Source organism: Peromyscus eremicus, chromosome 17, assembly GCF_949786415.1.
Source record: "Peromyscus eremicus chromosome 17, PerEre_H2_v1, whole genome shotgun sequence".
Lineage (NCBI taxonomy): Eukaryota > Metazoa > Chordata > Mammalia > Rodentia > Cricetidae > Peromyscus > Peromyscus eremicus.
The window spans coordinates 27,134,350-27,153,740 of record NC_081433.1 but is presented as its reverse complement, the minus strand read 5'-3'; the positions used below and the strand labels follow the sequence as shown (position 1 = coordinate 27,153,740).

General features: G+C 46.7%; 1 protein-coding gene across 3 annotated transcripts in view; it reads right to left on the bottom strand.

Annotated features, from left to right (window-relative positions):
- The window catches only part of Mfhas1 (multifunctional ROCO family signaling regulator 1), a 91,339-nt gene that overhangs the window by 8,153 nt on the left and 63,795 nt on the right, over window positions 1-19,391 (bottom strand). For 2 of the 3 annotated variants that reach the window (XM_059244742.1, XM_059244741.1), the window contains exon 2: window positions 5,703-5,829. In XM_059244742.1, the coding sequence (XP_059100725.1) occupies window positions 5,703-5,829 (127 nt within the window). Of the gene's footprint in view, window positions 1-5,698; window positions 5,830-19,391 lie in introns of those variants that run through there. The other variant, XM_059244743.1, reaches the window with a different exon arrangement.

Here is a 19,391-nt window from a genome sequence, read left to right as displayed (position 1 = left end):
GAGAGCTATACCAATCTACAGGTATAGAAATGTGAACTTCGAGTGCAGCTTGCTACTATGTCAAGTTAGAAAACAATGGCAGTAGTCTGTCCCTTGGGGCCAGTGAGCTCCCCAACCATGGGTTCCTGGCCAGATTCATAGTACCAGGCATGTGTTTCTTCCTGTGGAGCGGGCCTTAAATCTAATTGGGAAAGAGTTGGTTACCCCCTAAACAGTCATGCCGCTACTGCATCCAAGAACCTATTCTGCCATGCTCATTGTTAATTGTAACTCACAGAGTCTATTGGTGGGTAAGACTGTTGATGACTTCTCTCCTACATAGCACCTTTTGGTACTGTGAAAGCTGACCAGCAGGAAGAAGCTTCCTGATTCGTACAACTTGATCTTTCCACATCCTGTGATCAAAGTATACAGTATTTTCAATAACAGAGTCCTTGCATCAAGTTCAGGTGAGTAACCAAGAGCAGATGGCAACAGCCTGCATTGTTTTGGGGTCTCACCAAGACACTTCAACCCACAACTCAAGGGGAGGTACCCTTCATCTGGCACTGGGCTTTTCCTTGGGCATCCTATGGCTTCTGGGAAGAACATTATCCCTTGTGTAGGGTAATTCCCTTTAATTCACAATCCTTCACCTCTAGCTGAGGAGCTGCTGACAGCTGATGGCTTCTGGGGGAGAGTCAGTTTTCTTTAAGGGTGTGGTCCTATCAGATGGCCTCCAAACCTATGATTATAAGGGCAGCACAAAGTGGGCTTAGTGGATTACTTAAAACAAACAAAAACAAACAAGAGGGCGCGAAGTTGGAGGGGTTGGGGAATGGATCTGGGCATCAAACAGCTAGGGAGAGGAGTGGGGGATACAAAGGTATATGTCCATATGAAATTATCAAAAGTTAAAAAAGATATTGTTTAAGGTGTAAAAAAAAAAATCAGCCTTGTCTGTTCTCTCTACTGTTCTCACTGAGAGTCCAGTCAGCCTCCTTCTGCCTTTCCATCCTGAGACTTGGCATCCTCAAAGTCAACCAACTGCAGATTGGAAACACTGGTGCATGGAGCCAGTGTGTCTGTACTGGCCATACTCTTGTCATTATCCTCTAGATGATATGATGTAACAACTAGAGTACTTCTAATAAGTGTCAAAGTAATCTAAAGGTGATTTAAAGTATACAGGAGAGTATGCAGAAAGTGCATACACATTTTATGCCATTTTATTTAATTAACGAGCTAATTTTTCCCCCTAAGACCGGGTCTTACTCTGTAGCTCAGGCTGGTCTAGAACTCAACAGTCTCCTGAGTATCAGGATTACAGGCAAGCACCACAGGCCCAGCTTGTGCCATTTTATACAAGGACTTGAGTATCTTCTGATTCTGGTGTGGAAGAGAGGTGGGCTTTGTTACAATCCCCAAGTGGTTATCAACTCCTCACACCCACGGTGCAGCATGCTTGGATGCTGAACTGTCAAGAGGCTACAACTAGGAAGTTCTGAAGGATGCTCCTCACCTCCCTCCAAGCCACTCTGCCTCTCCTTCATCACCAGGGAAACAGATGCTGCAAGTGACACATGGTACAAGTCACGTCATTCCATCTGGACCGAACTGTGCCAGCCACAAAGGATTTATGAAAACTTACTTCAGACTTAAGAATTTGCTTAGTGCCAACACATCAGCCAACAGAACCATTCTGGAAAACAACACTAAAAACATTGGCTGCACAAATGAGGTACCACATTAGATTAGACACCATCGTGGCAATTAGCACTGGATTTCTTCTCAGGGTGATGGAGATACTTTAAAATAAGACAGTGGCAAGGAGTGGAGAAGGCATACCACTTAAAATACATCAGGAACCATCAACCGCTGTGTAAATTACACATTGACTAAGCTTTAGGACATAATTCATGCTGAGGAAGTTCTTCTTGTTGTTGTTGTTTACTTGTTTTGTTTTGTTTTCTGAGAACGTCTGCTGTCAGTTGCATGGTCGTCCCATGATGTGACCATAATCATGATCCCATGATTGTAAAGGGATCCTTCACAATCACACTCCCAAAGTGCAGAAATAACTCATATTTGAATAGCTTAGCAAAGTGCACAAGACACCTCTAGGTACCTGTTTCTCCCCCGGAGCAAGAAGGGCGGGAGGCGGGGGAAATAGTATTTCATCCATTCCCCAAACCTTCTCAATGGAATGCTGGGAGAGGCCTCAACCACCCATCGCCAAGACAAGTCATAGCTGTAAGTCACATGGAGAATGAGCCCTCAACAAAGACCGACTATGAGCCCTCAATCCAAAAAAACCTACTATTTATTCCTTACTTTCTACTTCTCTTTCATAAGGGAAAAAATGTCTGGAAATTTTTGTTGTTTTTTATTTTTAAGTGTGTGTGTGTGTGTGTGTGTGTGTGTGTGTGTGTGTGTGTGTGTGTGTGTCTATGTGTGGGTGTGTGGGTACAAGTTCAGGTGTAAAGGCTAGGGGAGTCCCCGGAGCTGGAGTTACAAGCTGTTGTGAGCTGCCCCATACGGGTGCTGGGAATCAATCTTGGATCCTCTCCAAGAGCGGTTGGCACTCTTACTGCAATGACACTCAGATGCAGAGTCATCTCTCTCTACACACACATTCACACTCTGCTTTTGTTGTTGTTGTTTTTAAAATTTTATACTTAGGATTCGTTTTAAGTGAAAAATAGAAAAGTTTGGAGTTCATAAGGAAATACTAAATAACGACCATTGATTCTCTTTTGTTTATAAAGTCTACTGTATCACTATTTCACTAAAGGCAGTTCATTAAATGTCAAGTCTCTGATACCTGAGGAGAGAGGAAACCAGAAAATAATGGCTTGGAGAGACCTTTTTCAAAGCATTCAAAGATGGAGGTCAAGGACACAGAGCAGGGTTTATTCTGGTACCCGGGACTGGTTAGCACCTGGTGTCCCAACATAATAATGAACATCCTTCCTGGGACTCTTCATCCTTTCTTGACATGAACAGTGAACCGAATATCATCCTAGCCAAGAGGGGAGGGGACGGGAGTGGACGACAACACCATGGCAGGTACCGGGTTTCCCTTTGGAGTTGGCTTTCTAAAGGTCCAACAGGGAAAGCGAAGGACTCCTGGCTGAGAGGCCGTCCTTAGAGGGGCAGGGAATCAAGGAGAGAAAGTCTAACAAACATACTTTAGAACCAACCCCGTGACTTCAGTGTCTCTTCAAAGATGCACACCTAACTACTTTTCTCCAGACATTCTGATGCATGTGACTGCTGACGACAGTCCCGTCTTGCCCATCTGCCTACATTTTATAGGCTGCTATAGAGGTACAGATCACTTTGCAGTGAGCTACTTAGGTTAGCTGCCTGGAGGTGCAAGGACTGTGCTCAGTCTTAGTTTGCTGGCTGTGCGGGGGGGGACACCAAGCCTCAGCCTTGGGCCAAGACCACGGGATGCAATGGCTACGCCCTTTGACAGCTATCTGTGGTTTTTGACACACTGTCAATCATCATGCTCTAGATCTTCCAGTGGGCCCGCTGTGCCCTGCAAGCTTGCTTTTGTTTCGTGCTCACAGCTATGGGTTGTGGATGCTTCAAGGCACTGGCTTCAGATTGCATTACACAGACACAGGCTCTTATCCACACAGTCACGAGAGTGGACATTTCTCCTTGTCTCCATAATAATAATAATAATAAAAAATAATGTCTTGCCAAAGATGCAAAGCTCTCATAGTTAGGGAACAGTCCTCCATCTAGAGCTGAGAATTGCATTGCCAAGACACTGCTATTTGCTATATCAACAGGGGTTCAGTCCCCAGTGGTGCCTCCCTCCAGCAACGAGAGAGGTCTAAGCCAATGGCCATTCTGATGATGCCCAAATTTAAAGCTGGTTGTTCATTTAGATTCAACAAACTGTCGAGGAGAGGCTGATAACAAGTTTTTCCCCCCAGGCTGGTAAATGGGGTCTTTCTGTGGCAGCGTATGAAGCCGCCCATGGGACTGGCCTGATAACTCTGGCTCTATGCCACCAGGGTGTCTGGCATAAGCTGATATTTAACTCCTGGGTCTATCTTGTCTATTAAATAGCACGGACCATGTGAAGACAAGAGATTAGTGTCTCTGGTGGCACAGGGACACTTACACCAGTACAAAGTGTACTGTGTCCTGAACCCCGCTGCCTCTCTAACACCCCATTAGCGCCGCCCCGGTGTATCTGAAAGGCAGGGAACAGTAGACACAGACTCAAAGAAACTGCAAGGCCGGCAAATGCCCGGGTTGTGATATGTTCAGGGCAGGGGAGACACAAGTTAACAAGGGCTCCTTGTGTGGTTCCACTGTGATACCGGAGAAGGTCCTCAAAACCTCCATTCCTTAGGGTCACCTCAGGAATGGATGATGCTGGCTGCATTCTAGATAAAAGGTGCTAGAGAGGTCTTTCCCTCAGGTGCTTGCGACTAGTTTCCAGCACAGCTATGTTAGAGAGGTTTTGCCTAATGAGCCGCCCAGTTCAGAGGAAATGGAGGCTTTTGCCTTCTACTTCAGATGTACTGCAGCAACATGGAGACCTGGCTGTGGAGGAAATATACCACAGGACGACAGCCGCCCCTGCCTGGATGACACTCCTACCACAGAGCTCTGGCGTGTGACCAGACAGCAAGTTCCTGGTGAAGAAAGTCTAGTTTTGTCCTCCTCCCTACAGTGACTGGAGGACAGAGGTCACAGTTCTCAAATGGGAACTTTCCAATGCCTTATAAAACCTTACCCATTTTGTGTGTGTGTGTGTGTGTGTGTGTGTGTGTGTGTGTGTGTGTGTGTGTGTGTGTGTAGGGAGGGGAGGCACACTATCTGGCCAGCAAACCAGGATGCTGCATGATGGTGGCCACCTGGCTGGTAAGTGACTGGAGCTATCACCAAGACAACGAGCTTCAATCCCGGAAGGTCTGTGGTTGGTTGCTGATTGACCAACTTATAGTCATTTCATCTCAGTTTAAAAGCAGCCCCTTTGGTTTCTAGCATGATAAAAACATACAATTAAAATCTTGGAGCCAACAGGACGTGTCTTCTGTAGATATGCAGCATATATTCTGTGTGAATATTTATTTGCAAGCATGCATTCCCCGTCAGTCCATCTGGGGAGAAGGTTGTAGCCAGCCCACAGTCTTTGCTTTTCTGGGACTGATTAGAGAAGGAGAGACCCCTGCAAAATCAGATCATTATAGATTTTCTGCAGGCTTTTCTGATTTAATGGCCCCTTGCTGTTCTTTGAAGTGAAACCCACTTAATTCTGCAATGACAGTTAAGAACTCTCACTTGGGACAAGGATGAGGCTCAGGTGGACCCTAACAGCCTTTCAACAAAGCTCTGAATGAATGCTATTGGGGTGGCATAAATATATATATATATATATATATATTGGCTGTACATACCAGAAAACAGACTAAAAACCAATGAACTCTACGTGCATTTTAAATGAGTAAACTGTGTGGTTTATGAATTATACATCTGAGAAGCTTTTAAAAAACTGTTGGCTTCATCAGCAAAGTAATCTATCACACACAAAGGCAGGAAAAATAAGTTTCTATTTTGCTGCTTGAGATGCGTCTGCCCTCAGGACTTTTCAAAGTTTATGCACACACTGTGGAACTTGGCTTTGGGCTATCACAACTATAAAGCCAGAATCAGCAGCAAGAAGCAGGGCCTGGTGGGACTTGGGAACTCACTTGGAACAGGGGCTGATCACAGTCGGTGTAGGTGGGTAAACCAAGGCCACATTCACTCGCTCGCTGCCATTCTTGGGGCAGATAATCTCTGCCACCCCTTCTGGCCTGGGCTGGCTCAGCAACTCCCCTGCAAAGAAGAGAGAGAAAACCCATCAGGAAACAGGTCCAAAAGAGTGGGGCTTGTTTACACAGAGAAATACAGATGTTTTCAAAGTGGAAAGGGAGGCAGAAGGCCGGTCGGTAGTGAGGAAGTAAATGGTCTATAAACATGAAGACAGAGAACCAACATGTAAGCAGCACTGCTGGACTGCAGGGTTTTAGTTCTGGTGGCCTGGATGCTCAGTGCATCACCACAGAGAGGACTCTTACGTGATGATGGCAGTCGTAAGAAGGTGTGACCTCCAGACAAAGGAAGCACCTGCCATGACCACCTTTCTTTTCAGACTCCTGAGATCTTCATGCCAGCCAGGAAGGGCTGCCAATGAGGGGCCTGTAATTGAGATTTGGGCATATGGGGTTTCGGTGGAGCTGGGGGGCTTGCCACAAAGCTCTGTGCAAATGATCTCGGCGTGTGCCAGGTTTAAGGTGTTAACATGGTAAACAGCAGAACCGCAGTCCAGCCTCCTGGAGCAAGAGGAGTTCCTGAGGGCTGAGTCAAAGCACACAGTATTATCACATGTCTCTAATGGGGCCTAGTAGAAACAGGTGATTAACTTAATGGATTAACTCAATACCTAAACGAAATCGGACACTGGGCACACCTGCACATGACCGCTCTGCCATGAGATCATTAGCTCTTCAGGAGAAGCAGCAACTTCCACTCCTTAGCTTCCTCCTGGCAGGTCCCTCATCTGGGTGCCTGTCCTTCCTCCTCCTGTCCTCAGGCCCAGCCCTTCAGGCTTCTCTGCTTAGAGTACTCAGCCGACAGTGCCTGGCTGGCTCCTGATCGTCCTTGTCTTTGCCTGATGGCCCTGCTTAAGCCTAGAAGTAAATAACTCAAACCAAGGGCCCAAAGGGCATGTCAAATAGGGGAAAAAACCCTACTGGCATTCTTCGTCAGTTTTGATGAGCATTTCAAGTTTTGGAGACTCTAAAGTATATGCTGGCATCTGAAGACAGCAAGTTTTTCTGTTTCAAATCCTGTAGTTGGACCAGCAAGGTGGCTCAGTGTGCTATGTATTTGCAGCAAAAACCTAATGATCTGAATTCAATCCCCAGAACCCACAGAAAGGTGGAAGAAAAGAACTAACTCCACATATTTGTCCTCTGACACCACGGCATGTGCAGCCACACGTGTGTGTAACACACCACACACACAAACACATACACTTAAAATTCTGTTATTTCTAAACACCTCACCTTCAGCTGAGCTCACAATGATGGAGCATGTGCCGATGGATGTGATGTGATGTGATGTGAAGTGATGTACTGTGTACACATATGATGGAGTGTACATCATGTAAGTTTTTACTATGTCGCACTGAGGGCTCATCCTCACCTTACCAATGAAGACACTGCTGCCTAAATGAGCTAGGGTTTCTATTGCCGTGATAAACACCATGACCATAAACACGTCGGGGAGAAAAGGGTTAATCACAGCTTACAACTCTCAGGTCATACTCCATTGCTAAGGGAAGTCAGGGCAGGAACTCAAACAGGGGAGAAACCTGGAGGCGGGACACAGAGACCATGGAGGAGTGTTGCTTATTGGCTTGCTTGGCCTACTTTCTATAGCCCTTAGGACCACCAGGCCAGAGGTAGCCCCGCCCACAGTGAGCTGGGCCCTCCATATTAATCATCAATCAAGAAAATGCACCACAGGCTTGCTCAAATGCCAATCTGGTGGGGCAATTTTCCCCAGCTGAGGTTCTTGTGAGACCAAAACAGGAAATCTATCCCTTGCAGGTTAAAGGTTCTGTTTGCACTTAAGACATTCATTTAAGGATAAGTTCCTGTTGGCTCTTTGTTTGTCTGGCCCATCTACGATTGGATGTGCTTGATCACATGTGCGCAGTAGGTAGGTGAGCAGGAAATACATCAGGATGCATGCTTGCCCCTGATTGGACCTGATGGGAAATGCAATGAATTATGGGTTTTGACTTTTTAAGCCCCTGCAAAATGTGACTCATGGCCATTTTCTGGGAATCCAGAGGTGGACTTGGCCAGAGCCCATCCACCTGGCCAGTATTTAATTACAGCCTGCTTCAAATTTGGCTCAAAATTGTGGAACTGTTTTGTCTCTCGAGAATCTCAGCGTTAACAGTTCTCTCTTCCAGAATGATTACGGCTTGTGTTAAGTTGACATAAAACCAGCCCAGCACACTACTGCTCAGGGAACTTACGTACCTAGCAAAAGGGGTTAATTAGTGGCAGACATGGAGACATGGGCTTAGAAACTCTCTGCCACCAGTCTCCAGTATCTCCCCCCAAGCAGGGGCTGCTTCTCCAACTAGGGTGCATCTTTCCTGGAGGAATTGCTTAACATCACTATTCTAAAATGAATTTAGGCACTGACATATTTACACCTTCAGAGGCGCATTAATTCCCCAAACGGAACATTCTTCTGTGGTTTTGCACAATAAGAACTGAACCTAATGTTAGTCCATTCGCCCAATTCCTGCAAATTATAAAAGTATTGCACATGTCAATCTAGCGCGATTAGCTGGTCCTGTGGACACCGGCGTGTCAGAACTCTGTGTCCGCCAACACCAGCTAGGAAATGGTCAGAAACATAAAGAGGCCAGCTACAAACGGAAAGAGTGTGCGGTGTCAAAGCAATACGATGGACCCAAGTCAGAGCAAGTCAGAGCTCGCTGACACCTGGAAGCCATCCAGTCTAGCATCAGTGGTGGAGCCAGATGTCTGCGTTTTAACAGAGTGGCTAAGAGCTGTGAGTGCGGGTGATCCAAGCAGCCTACAGTGAGTCACAGTGCCACCAGGGCCTCGAGGACTGAGTGCTTTCAGCTGGCCCTGGCCAGCCCTCTCCTGGCTCCTCTTTGGTATTTTTAATTAGAATCCTGAGATCACCCCGGAGCCTGAGCACAGCTTGGGCTTTCTGTGTTCTCCCCTTGGAAATTCTGCCCTGATTGATTGCCATGCCGCACAGGCCCCAGTTCCATCTGCTCTGGACTGCCTGAGTACCCAGATAACGATTGCAGGTGCCAACCCCATCCCTTGCACGGGTCCCTGGCACCAGCCACACACAGCTGTTTTATTGTTGAAGACACTGTAGTCTTTGGTGAGCACGAGGCCAGTTTCTTTTACAAGACAGAACTGGAAATAAATGGCAAATTTTTAAGTCTTGGCTACCAACGTCTATAAAATCAGCAGCTCCACTGCCCTCTTAACGGAGGCAGATAGACAGTTTGGTTTAGGTCCCTGCTTGGTAGCGCTGTGGGTGTGGTTTATCCCTCAAGGACCACGTGTCACAGGTTTGTCCAGCGTGGTAAGATTCTGAGAAAAGATGGAGACAAGAGGAAAAGCTTAGGTTCATCGCCACCACGTCCTTAGAAAATGGTGGGACTCCTTTCCCAGGCTCTGGCTTCTAATCTGTCTTTTTACATGTTTCTGCTTTCATCATCTGCTGTGATGGGGAGGCAACCACAGACAGCCCTAGCCAGAGCCCGTGTCACGGTGTTTGAACTTTCTGCCTCCAAAAACATGAACTAAATAAACCCGTTTCTCTATACAGTTAGCCTGCCTCTGGTATTCCGTCATAGTAAAGAAAAGTGGATGGATGCACATGGATGTAGAGCACAGAGGTAGACAGTATATGTGAAAAAAAAATTGCTACATAAAAAAACCAGCAAAATGAACAAGTCAATAGATCATAATCTCAAGCATACCCATACCACCAACAATTGTACAGTGTCAGTATTCTTAGGAGTGAAGAAATATGCACAGTTCTATATTAAAGAGAAATCTGTCTTAGCAGAGATGTGAAGAATGGTCAGAAATGCATGTTATCGAGGAAAACGACGGATCTAAGAGTCCTTAACTTGAACACGAGCTAGAGCTTAAGATGCATGCCATTTGGTAGAGCAGCTACCTCCTGTGTAGAGGACTGCAGAAGATCTGGGTCCCTGCCTCCAGGCATGCCTGTGAGAACAGGAACTCAACACCTGAAGGAACACAGAGGCACCAAGCACTCAGTCCTGCTTCTGGGCGGCAAGGAAGTTCACCGGAGATACCAGCGGACTATGGAGGAAAAGCTTTAAGTCAAAAACCACAGCCAGTGCCATGGGCTGGGAGCTCCTCCGAGTTCCCCAGGTGGCCCCCAGGATGGCAGGTCTGGTAGTGAGGTGCTGCAAAGCTTCAAAGCTGAGGTCTGGAGGTGGTCCTTAGGACACCCGATGCACACCAGTGGAACTGTGGACCCCGAGACGTCTCCTCTCTCCCTGCTTCCTGGCCTGAGATGTGAGCACTTGCTCCGCCGTGTGCACATGCCATGATGTGCTGTCCCTGCGCAAACTAACAAGCTGCCTGGTCGTGGGTTCAACTCCAAAATTATAAGCCTAAATAAATCTCTCTTTACATCAAAGGTAGCCTATGGCTCTTTTCCATGGTACCCCCTAGGCCAGTGGTTCTCATCCTTCCTAAGGCTGTGACCCTTTATTGCAGTTCCTCAAGTGCAGTGACCCCCAACCATAAAATTATTTTTGTTGCTACTTCATAACTGTAATTTTGGTACTGTTATGAATTGTAATGTAAATATCTGTGTTTTCTGATGGTCTTAGGTGACTCCTGTGAAAGGGTCATTTGATCCCAAGGGGGTCATGGCCCACAGGTTGAGAACCACTGCCCTTGGTGGTCAGCCATATCAAGATGAAGCTCAATGTTTCCTTCCCTGTGTGGGCCATCAGAAACTCATTGAAATGGGCTGTGGATACAAACTTCACACTTTCTATGAGAAGCTCGTGCCCACAGAAATAGCTGGTTATGCTCTGGGTGAAGAGTGGAAGGGTGGGGATCTGGTGGGAATGACAAGCAAGGTTTCCCATAAAGTAGGGTGTCTAGACTCATGGCAGAGTGTGCCTGCTGCTGAGGCAGGGGCATTCTTGTTATAGACCAAGGAGAGCTGGAGAGAGGAAGTGCAAGTCCGTTTGGGATGCACTGTGGACGCCAAGCTGAGTGTTCTCAACTTGGTTATCCTAAGAGGATAGAAGGATATTTTCCTGGACTGATAGGTACTATTGTCCCTTTGTGGTGGGGGCCCAAAAGAGCTAGCAGAATCCAAAAGCTTTTCAAGCTCTCTAAAAAGGTGATATTGGCCAACATTGTCAGAAAGACCTTAATCAAAGGGCAGAAGCACAGAGCCAAAGCCCCCGAGAGTCAGCACGCAGCCACTCCACATATCCTGGAACCCCAATATATCAATCTGAAGAAACAACACACAGAGAAAAATGAGGAAGATGAGGCTACAGAATACGCTGAACGTTTTCTACAAGAGAATGAAGGAAGCCAAAGAAAATGCCTGGAACAGAGTGCCCAAGAGTTGCAGAGTCTCCTCACTGACAACTTCTGCTTCCATGTCTCAGTCAGTCCAGTTTAAAAAAAAAAAAGACTTTTTAATAGCTACAAATGATCAGACCTTGTCAGAAAAATAACCTGTGGCATATTTGATAGCTAAAGCAACATACCCAGTAACGTTCGTTATCAGAACAGAGAATAGTGTGTGTATGGTGTCTTACCACTATGCTGTAATAAATATTGAACGAAAAACAAACTTGAATTAACCCAGGAAAGAGAAAACAGCAACGACAATGCCCACTGGACAAATGGACATTAAATGTGTGTGCTATGTACTCAATGTCATGTGTGTGTGTTATCTCAATCCTCACAACCCTAGAAGAGAGAGGGACAGTTATTTTCAATGTGTAGAAAAGGAAACGGGACTGGCAGGATGGCTCAGATGGTAAGGGCGCTTGCCAAGCCTGATGAGCTGAGTTCAAACACTAGAACCTAGAGACTCCCACATCTTCCTCTGACCTGTACACATACAGAGACACACACAGAGACATAAACATATACATACATACACACACAGGGGTGGGAACAGCCAGCTAGCCAGCCACAAAATAAAAATATAATACGAGGGGAGGCTTACAGGGTATATAAAGTTTACAAGTGTTTATAAGAGGAATCATCGATATCAGAATTTGAACCAAGACCTACTGAATTCAACTCTTAAGCACCGTATCAGAATGTCCTGTGACAGGGACATTGTGATAATTAAATTAGGTAACACATGGAAAATACTAAACACTCTATCTGGCATGTGATTAAGTTTGAAGCAATACTATTACAGAGATAAGATTCTATAGAAGAGTAATCTTCCAAATACATAAAGAATTCTCGTAAACACACTGTGAGCACTAGGTCGCCTGCATTAAGACAGTTCAGGAGACTGTCAGTTATCACAGGCAAAATTTTGCCAGAAATTTAAAAAATTCAAATGAAAATGTTTGCCATTATACATCTGTCATCCATAGTGAAGTAAGCTAAAATGACAATTACCAGAGTGGGTGGGCACTATAAAAAGTTAAGTTTACAGAGGGCATTGTAGCAACAGACTAAGGAGAAATTTACGTGAGCCTGGTATAGTTCCATTTCTAGAACTTTCTTATGGGGCTGAACTCAGCTGTTTATTTAGAATGCTTCTTGTTCTGTCAAAGGACCAGAGTCTGGGTCCCAGCACTCACATCAGGCAGCTCTACATGTCTGTAATTTCAGACTTTTGATCTCTGTGGATATCTTCTCTCTCTCACACACACATACACACACACACACACACACATGCACACGCACACGCACACGCACACGCACACACTAGACAAATAAATAAATACCCTGCTTAAAAAAAGGAGGCCTTTATTTCTGACAAAAATTAATGGACTGCGCTATTTATTTACTTATTTATTTTTAAGATTTACTTATTTATTATGTATACAGTGTTCTCCCTACATGTATGCCTACAGGCCAGAAGAGGGCACCAGATCTCATTACAGATGGTTGTGAGCCACCATGTGGTTGCTGGGAATTGACCTTAGGACCTCTGGAAGAGCAGTCAGTGCTCTTAACCGCTGAGCCATCTCTCCAGCCCCCAAATTGCTCTGTTTATAACATGGAGAAGCGTGGTTACATCCTCAAATGTCCTGCAATGGGGAAACGCTACTATACACACAACAAGAAGAGATACTTGATAGAGCATGAAGGTTACAAGGATGGCATTTCCATGTAAACCTGAAGCTTTGTCTCTAATGTGAATTCAGAGTGAATGGGTCCTTGGGGACTAAGAGGTCTTAATCATTTACTTTAAGTGATGGTCTTTCTTCTTTCTCTGACAAAGTATGCACTTGTGATCGTCAGGAGGGATGCAGAAGAGCAGCCTCCTGAGTGAAGCATGATGTCTACCGAGGCCACTAGGCAGTCTCCTCTGTGCCTCAACATGGCGAAAAATTGCTTCATTACTCAGGCTCAAGATTTGTGCCAGGAGAATGACAGGTGAATCTTAACAGTTGCTTTCCCCTCAGCTGAAGAAAAGAACACCAAGTCCTATCAGGACATTAAAAAAATCAACACAGATCATTGAAATGAGCCCCACCCCTCACCCGTCAGAGCTCTCCACTGTTGGGCATATTATGCAAAACACTAAAGGTTTATCATAACAACAATGTAAGCCACTGTGTTGAAATTCACAATATTTGTTCAGTAAAAATAACCAGATCTAGGTTAAAGATGCCAGGTTTAAATATCACGCAAAACAAAACAAAAAAAAGCTTCCCAGAACTTATAAAATTCACACAGGTGATATCCGAGGAGAAAACAAGCATCCAGACCATAAAGAAGAGATTGAGTGAATGAATGAAAGAAAAAGAGACAGACTGCTCAGAGATCAGCTTAGTAGAATAAACGTTATCTACATACAGGATTTAACAACCAAGGTGAGGATTACAAGAGAACACTACAGGCTGAAAAGAAATATTCAGGGGGAAGGAACTTGGCAGTGAGGGCAGCCCTCCATGAGGCTGAGATTCTGACCTCACTGGACAGTATGTGATACAGGTCCCTGGACTAACCCATTCAGAATAGTCCATGGTCTGCTAACCAACTAGCAGGCTGGCCTTGACCCCTGGTGACAACAAAATCACAGGTAAGTTGTCTTTGTGGGCATGGGGACAAGTTAAGGAGTGTTCCTGGTTAATGGTAAACTGTTCCCCACGGGCTCCTATGTTTGAACACACGACCCCCAGCAGGTGGCGCTGTTTTGATAGGCTGTGGGGCGTAGCCTATCTTTGAGAAGTAGGGCAGACCATGCGTGAGCCCTTAGGGGCCAGCCTCTCAGGGCTTCAGTCTAGCACTGCTTGGGGCCAGGCTCTCTACTTCCTGTCTACTGCAGCAATGTTACTCGCTGCCTTACACAACGTCTGCATGCCGTGGTGGTCTGGCTGTCCTGCCATCCCTGCCGTGATGGACTATACCCTGCCTAACCTATAAGGCAAGCCCTTTCTCCTTTAAATTGCTTCTGCCAAGTCTTCTGGCACAGTGACGAAAACGTAATTGATACCAAGCAGAGTGAGCCTGCCGTGGAACTACGGGGGATCTGAATGGGGTACTGAATAGAGTCCTTGGGAAGCTACTCCCCATTCAAACTCTGGAGAGGGCTGATGTTTGGCTGGGAGACTGCCTCGGGCACAGACAGCATCAACCGAGATCTGGGGCCCTTTGGCAAGCCATCTAGGCCACCCATTCTTTTAAGGAGTTCTGGGATGCAGAGAGTGGTTCCTAAACCTGCAAGGGGTTACATTGTTCCTGGTCACAGGGTTTGGCTCAGACGGCAGCTCTTGAAATTACTCACATTAAGACAGGGACCCTTAATAGCTGGACACATGCCTCAATGTGAATTTGACAGGCAACTGCCAAAATTTACAGCGTCAAAAAATGGTGAGCTCCCCGATACTCGGGTAGCACTTCCCTGTGGTCTCAGCACTCAGGAGGCAGAGGTGGGGGAATTCTGAGTTTGAGGCTAGCCTGGTCTACATAGTGAGATGTTATGTCAAAGTAAATAAATCAACACGCAAATAAATACATAAAAACAACAAAAGCCAACCAACCCACCACAGCAGCAACAAGAAAAACAAAATTATTACCCTCTTCTAAACTAAGGACTATTTCATCATGAATCCCTGAGCTCTAGTCAACTGACAAGGGTGAGGAAATTGTTACCGCCATCTATTTGTTCATTTCTCATGTCTGTTTTGATTCCAAATGGTCCTATCTTCAGGGGGTGTTTATGATCTGGTCATCAGGAAGCAATGAACTTCCCACTGCTTCCAAACTTGCTCCAAAGTGCTGACAGGTGACAGTTACAGGAAGGAGGAGGAGCAACAATCATAATCATGACCTCTTGGGTGACTCACACAGCATCCCCACCCTGTCTGTCTCCTGGTGTAATCTCCTTGGGTACAAGTGGCTGCCACCTTTCACGGGCCCTCTGTGGCAGGTGTCCCATCTGGGCAAACAAGCTCAGCTTTCCCTGACATTTGCTTGTTAATTACGTAAGGTTCTCTCCCTCGTTTGAGAGAGAGGAAGGAGGAAGGGACAGTAAATATCTCGGGTACATTAATCAAAGAAGAGTTCCATTTGGTCCATGGGAGTCCCTGGAGGTAATCACTCAGGATTCTTCTAGACTAACAAGGGGTGAGTTCAGAAAGGCTCAAACTACCACAAAGGTGTCCCTTTACAGACTTTTATCTGGGGGCAATGTGTGGAGGAACCCATGACAAACAGGAAAACGCCTTTGGAGACCACAAAAGAGCTGGTGAGAGGTAGAGTGAAGATCTGTAGACCAGGCTAGCCTAGGCTGAAGGAATGCTCCATTCAGGTAGAATGAAGATCTATAGGCAGAGCTAGCCTAGGCTGAAGGAATGCTCCATTCAGGTAGAGTGAAGATCTGTAGGCAGGGCTAGCCTAGGCTAAAGGAATGCTCCACCCAGGTAGAGTGAAGATCTGCAGGCAGGGCTAGCCTAGGCTAAAGGAATGCTCCATTCAGGTGTGAGAGAATGCACTCATGCACAGGGCATGTGCCCCCAACACCACGTTCCTGAGTGAAAGTAGAACAGTGGCACTAATTTTGTGGCCAGGTGGATCAGTCACCAGCTGTGTCACTGTCTATGTGACATTTTCTGGAGCGCCATCCCGTGACAGTACATCCCGAGTCAAGGCCCCTCCCTGACTCCACAGCAGCGAGATCAACTATGGACTGTATTGGACTAGGTGTTCTCCAAGCGTTACCTAGACTACAGAAATGACTCCATTATTCAAAAAAGAAAGAAAAGAAAAAGAAAACCTTTATCTCATAATTAAAGAAAATGGAAAAGATCTTTTTTTTTTTTCTTTTTGAGACGGAGTCTCACACCATCACCCAGGCTGAAGGAAAATCATTATGTAGCACAACTCGGCCTAGATTCACAGTGGTTCTCTTAGCTCAGCCTTTCAAGTGTGGTGTGAAGAGCTGTTCAAGAAAAAGTCCAGGCAAGGAAATCAACAGGGGGACTGAAATCTGAGGCCACCTAGACTTCTACAACACCGCTCTCCACGGCGTCGAGGGCTTAGCTGCTCACCCATGTGCGCACCCCACTAACCACAGTGGTAACTGCGCCCACACAGTAGCCATGTCCCAGAGTCAGTTAACCGACGGAGCTGCTAGCTCAGCCTCGGCTGTCCGCACAAGCCCTGCCCCTTCTGTGTCCTTAGAACACACAGAGGACATGCCACCCTGTCGTCCTCCTTGACCCTCGAAAGGCCCAGACACAGTCTGACCCCCAGCTCATCCATCCGGGGGCCAGAGGAGAGGAAGGGCCCTCGCCCTCTTCCCGCCATTTCACTCAATCCCACGCACCTTCCCTCCGAGCGTGTGCCTGCCACTTGGCTCATTTCCAGGGCTAAGGGTTTATATAAATACAAATCCACCCAAGAAAGGAAAACTATTTCTCTTTTTCCTGCTCTGGCTGAAGTTCCAGCGCGCTTGGCTGAGGATTAGACAAGCAGTGCAGATCAAAGTGTGCTGAGGGGCTGGGGAGGGGGGAGGGAGGAGCAGAGCCTTAGTGCGCAACCCCCACCCCCACCCCCCAACCCCCCCACCGCCCTCCCTTCTCACACTCAAGCAAGATCATAAAAAGTCTGCTCTGCTGGGCTGAAGTGCTTTCAAAGGTGACTCTTCGTTTGCAGAGCCTGTCCCCGACTTCTGGGAAAAGGTTCCAGGCTCGGAGCCTTTGATGTAGACGTCACAGAAGAGTTCAGACTCCAAGATTCTCTCTCTTAGCTGTCAGTGGAAAATAAAAGGAAGTTTTACGGCTTGCGATCTGAACCGCTGCTGGCCTGTGGGCCTTATCAGCAGCTTTTCTGGTTTTGCAATCCGAAGGGGGCTGGGGACTCTCCAGGAACACGCGTTCACTTCTTGTCTCCCAACAAGGAGGCAGAGGAACTTCTGCAGCTTCATGTCCCCCTCCCCAGAAGAGAAGAAGGAAGAGAAGTGAATACCGGGGCCAGGAGAGAAGGGGTGGGGGTGTTTCTTCAGGGGTTGGAAGACAGGAAAAAAAAAAAACCACAGGCCTGGAGTGAGACACAGCACTTCAAGGCCAGAAGGAGCCTTGACCCAGCTCCACCCACGTGTGTGAAGAGGCTGAGAAGGGACATGTCCCCAGCCCCCTTAGACTCCCTGACACCGTTGACAGTTGAAAGCTTCAACTGTGAACAGGTGAGTTATCTTTCTATGTGGTTCACTACGGAGCCCAGGCTGGCCTCGAACTAGTGATCCTCCCGCTTCAGTCTCCTGAGTGCTGGGGTTGTAGGTGTGTACCACCATGCATAGCTCTTTATTTCTCAGGTATATATCAAGTGGCAGAGACAGTAGGCCTCCAAACTGAAGTCCAAATGCACACAGACAAAGCGAGGAGACAGCCACGAAAGCACTCAGGTCTGGAAAGAAGTATGGAGGTCACCAGAGGGGCCTGGCTTCATCAGAGGATGGGATGCTGTCCCGAGAGGCCACCTCTTGGCAGGGACACCATCAGGTGAGAACTCTGTTCTGCTCCACATTGCTGTATCCTCCCATCCATGACTGAATGAGTGGCAGGGGAGGGAGGGCAGCTTGCTCAAGCTTTTTAATGAGGGTACTCATTACCACCATGAGGGTGGAGCCCTGTATGGCTTAACCATTTCCAAGTGACTCTGCCCTTCAATATCACAGCAGCAGGTCTTAGATCCAGACATATAGACTAGGGAGGACACCAATGTTGGGAATATAGCAAGCACCCGTCATCTTCAAGAACGGAAATCGCTTGACAGATTACAGGAAGAACACATTGTGTCTGTTCTTCTCCACAAGTCCCACACTCTGGAACTGGGGCATCTCCTAGATCCCATTTGTGGGAAGGCAAGAATGCCACTCAAGTATGTCTCATGTTTTTTGTTTTTTTTTCCTGAGATTCTTCTGCTAGCACCTATTTATGGGTATTGCATTTGGGACCCACAGCGATGGTTATAAAAGGATGCCCTGCTGAGCCAAACCCAAGTTGGAGCTGTACGGTCACCTAAGTGGATCTAACATGAACACTTAGTGTCTAATAACCGAGAGACGCCACCTTTTACCAAGGGTTGCTAAATGCTGTAGGCCCAAAGAGTTAAAGATAATTGATGGTTATAAGTTCTAGAGGGAGGAGGGGCTGGAGAGAGGGCTCAGTGGTTAAGAGCACTGACTGTTCTTCCAGAGGTCCTGAGTTCAATTCCCAGCAACCACATGGTGGCTCACAACCATCTGTAATGAGATCTGGCGCCCTCTTCTGGCCTGCAGGCATATATGCAGACAGAACACTGTATACATAATAAATAAATTTTTAAAAAAAGCTCTGGAAGGGGGAGCAGCCATATGGACGTGCATCTAATGTCTATTGCTGAGGGCGAACATGGAAGAGCTGGTGTTTAGGGTGAACAGCTCACCTCCATGAACACGGGAAGCCTGACTGTTCCCTCCCCTGCTTTCTCTTGGACACCCTGCCTTTTACACACAACTGGAGTTTACCCGACACTACTCTACCAAATTTCCAGGAGAGCGGGGTGGTGGTGTGGTGTGAGTGAGGACAGTGGCTCCTTTCGGATCAAAGCATGTGAGGAGTGAGTGGCAGACTCACAAAATCAGCTCCAATGGGCACTGTTTTCTCTCCATTGGCTCTAAAAATTACACCATTTTTTTTTTTTTTGAGAAATTGAACTGAAAAATGAATAAGTACCATAATAGCCTCTATCATCTATGGGGAAAAAAATCTCCCTGGCTTTTATGGAAGCAAAAATAACAATAAAACAAAAAGCACTTTGTGTCTTGAGCTGAGAAATTATACCAAATTACATCTAAGCTCTTTAAGGGAGAGCTCTGCTGTCTGTCTAACAACGCTAAATAATCTAATGAAGCTATTTGAAATGAAAACATACAGGCACTCACCCATGCACACTTGATTTTCAAAAGTAGTGACTGGCCCTGTCTCCTCGGCCCCAGCCCCTCTCTCAGGCCTCTAATAACGCCACTGAAGTAGGGCGTCTATGGCCTTGAGTCCCAGCCCAGTCTCGTGGCAGCCTCGGAGTCCACAAGCTCCTAAGCACATATAGGAGAGTGGGGCTGTCCTGTCCCCCCCC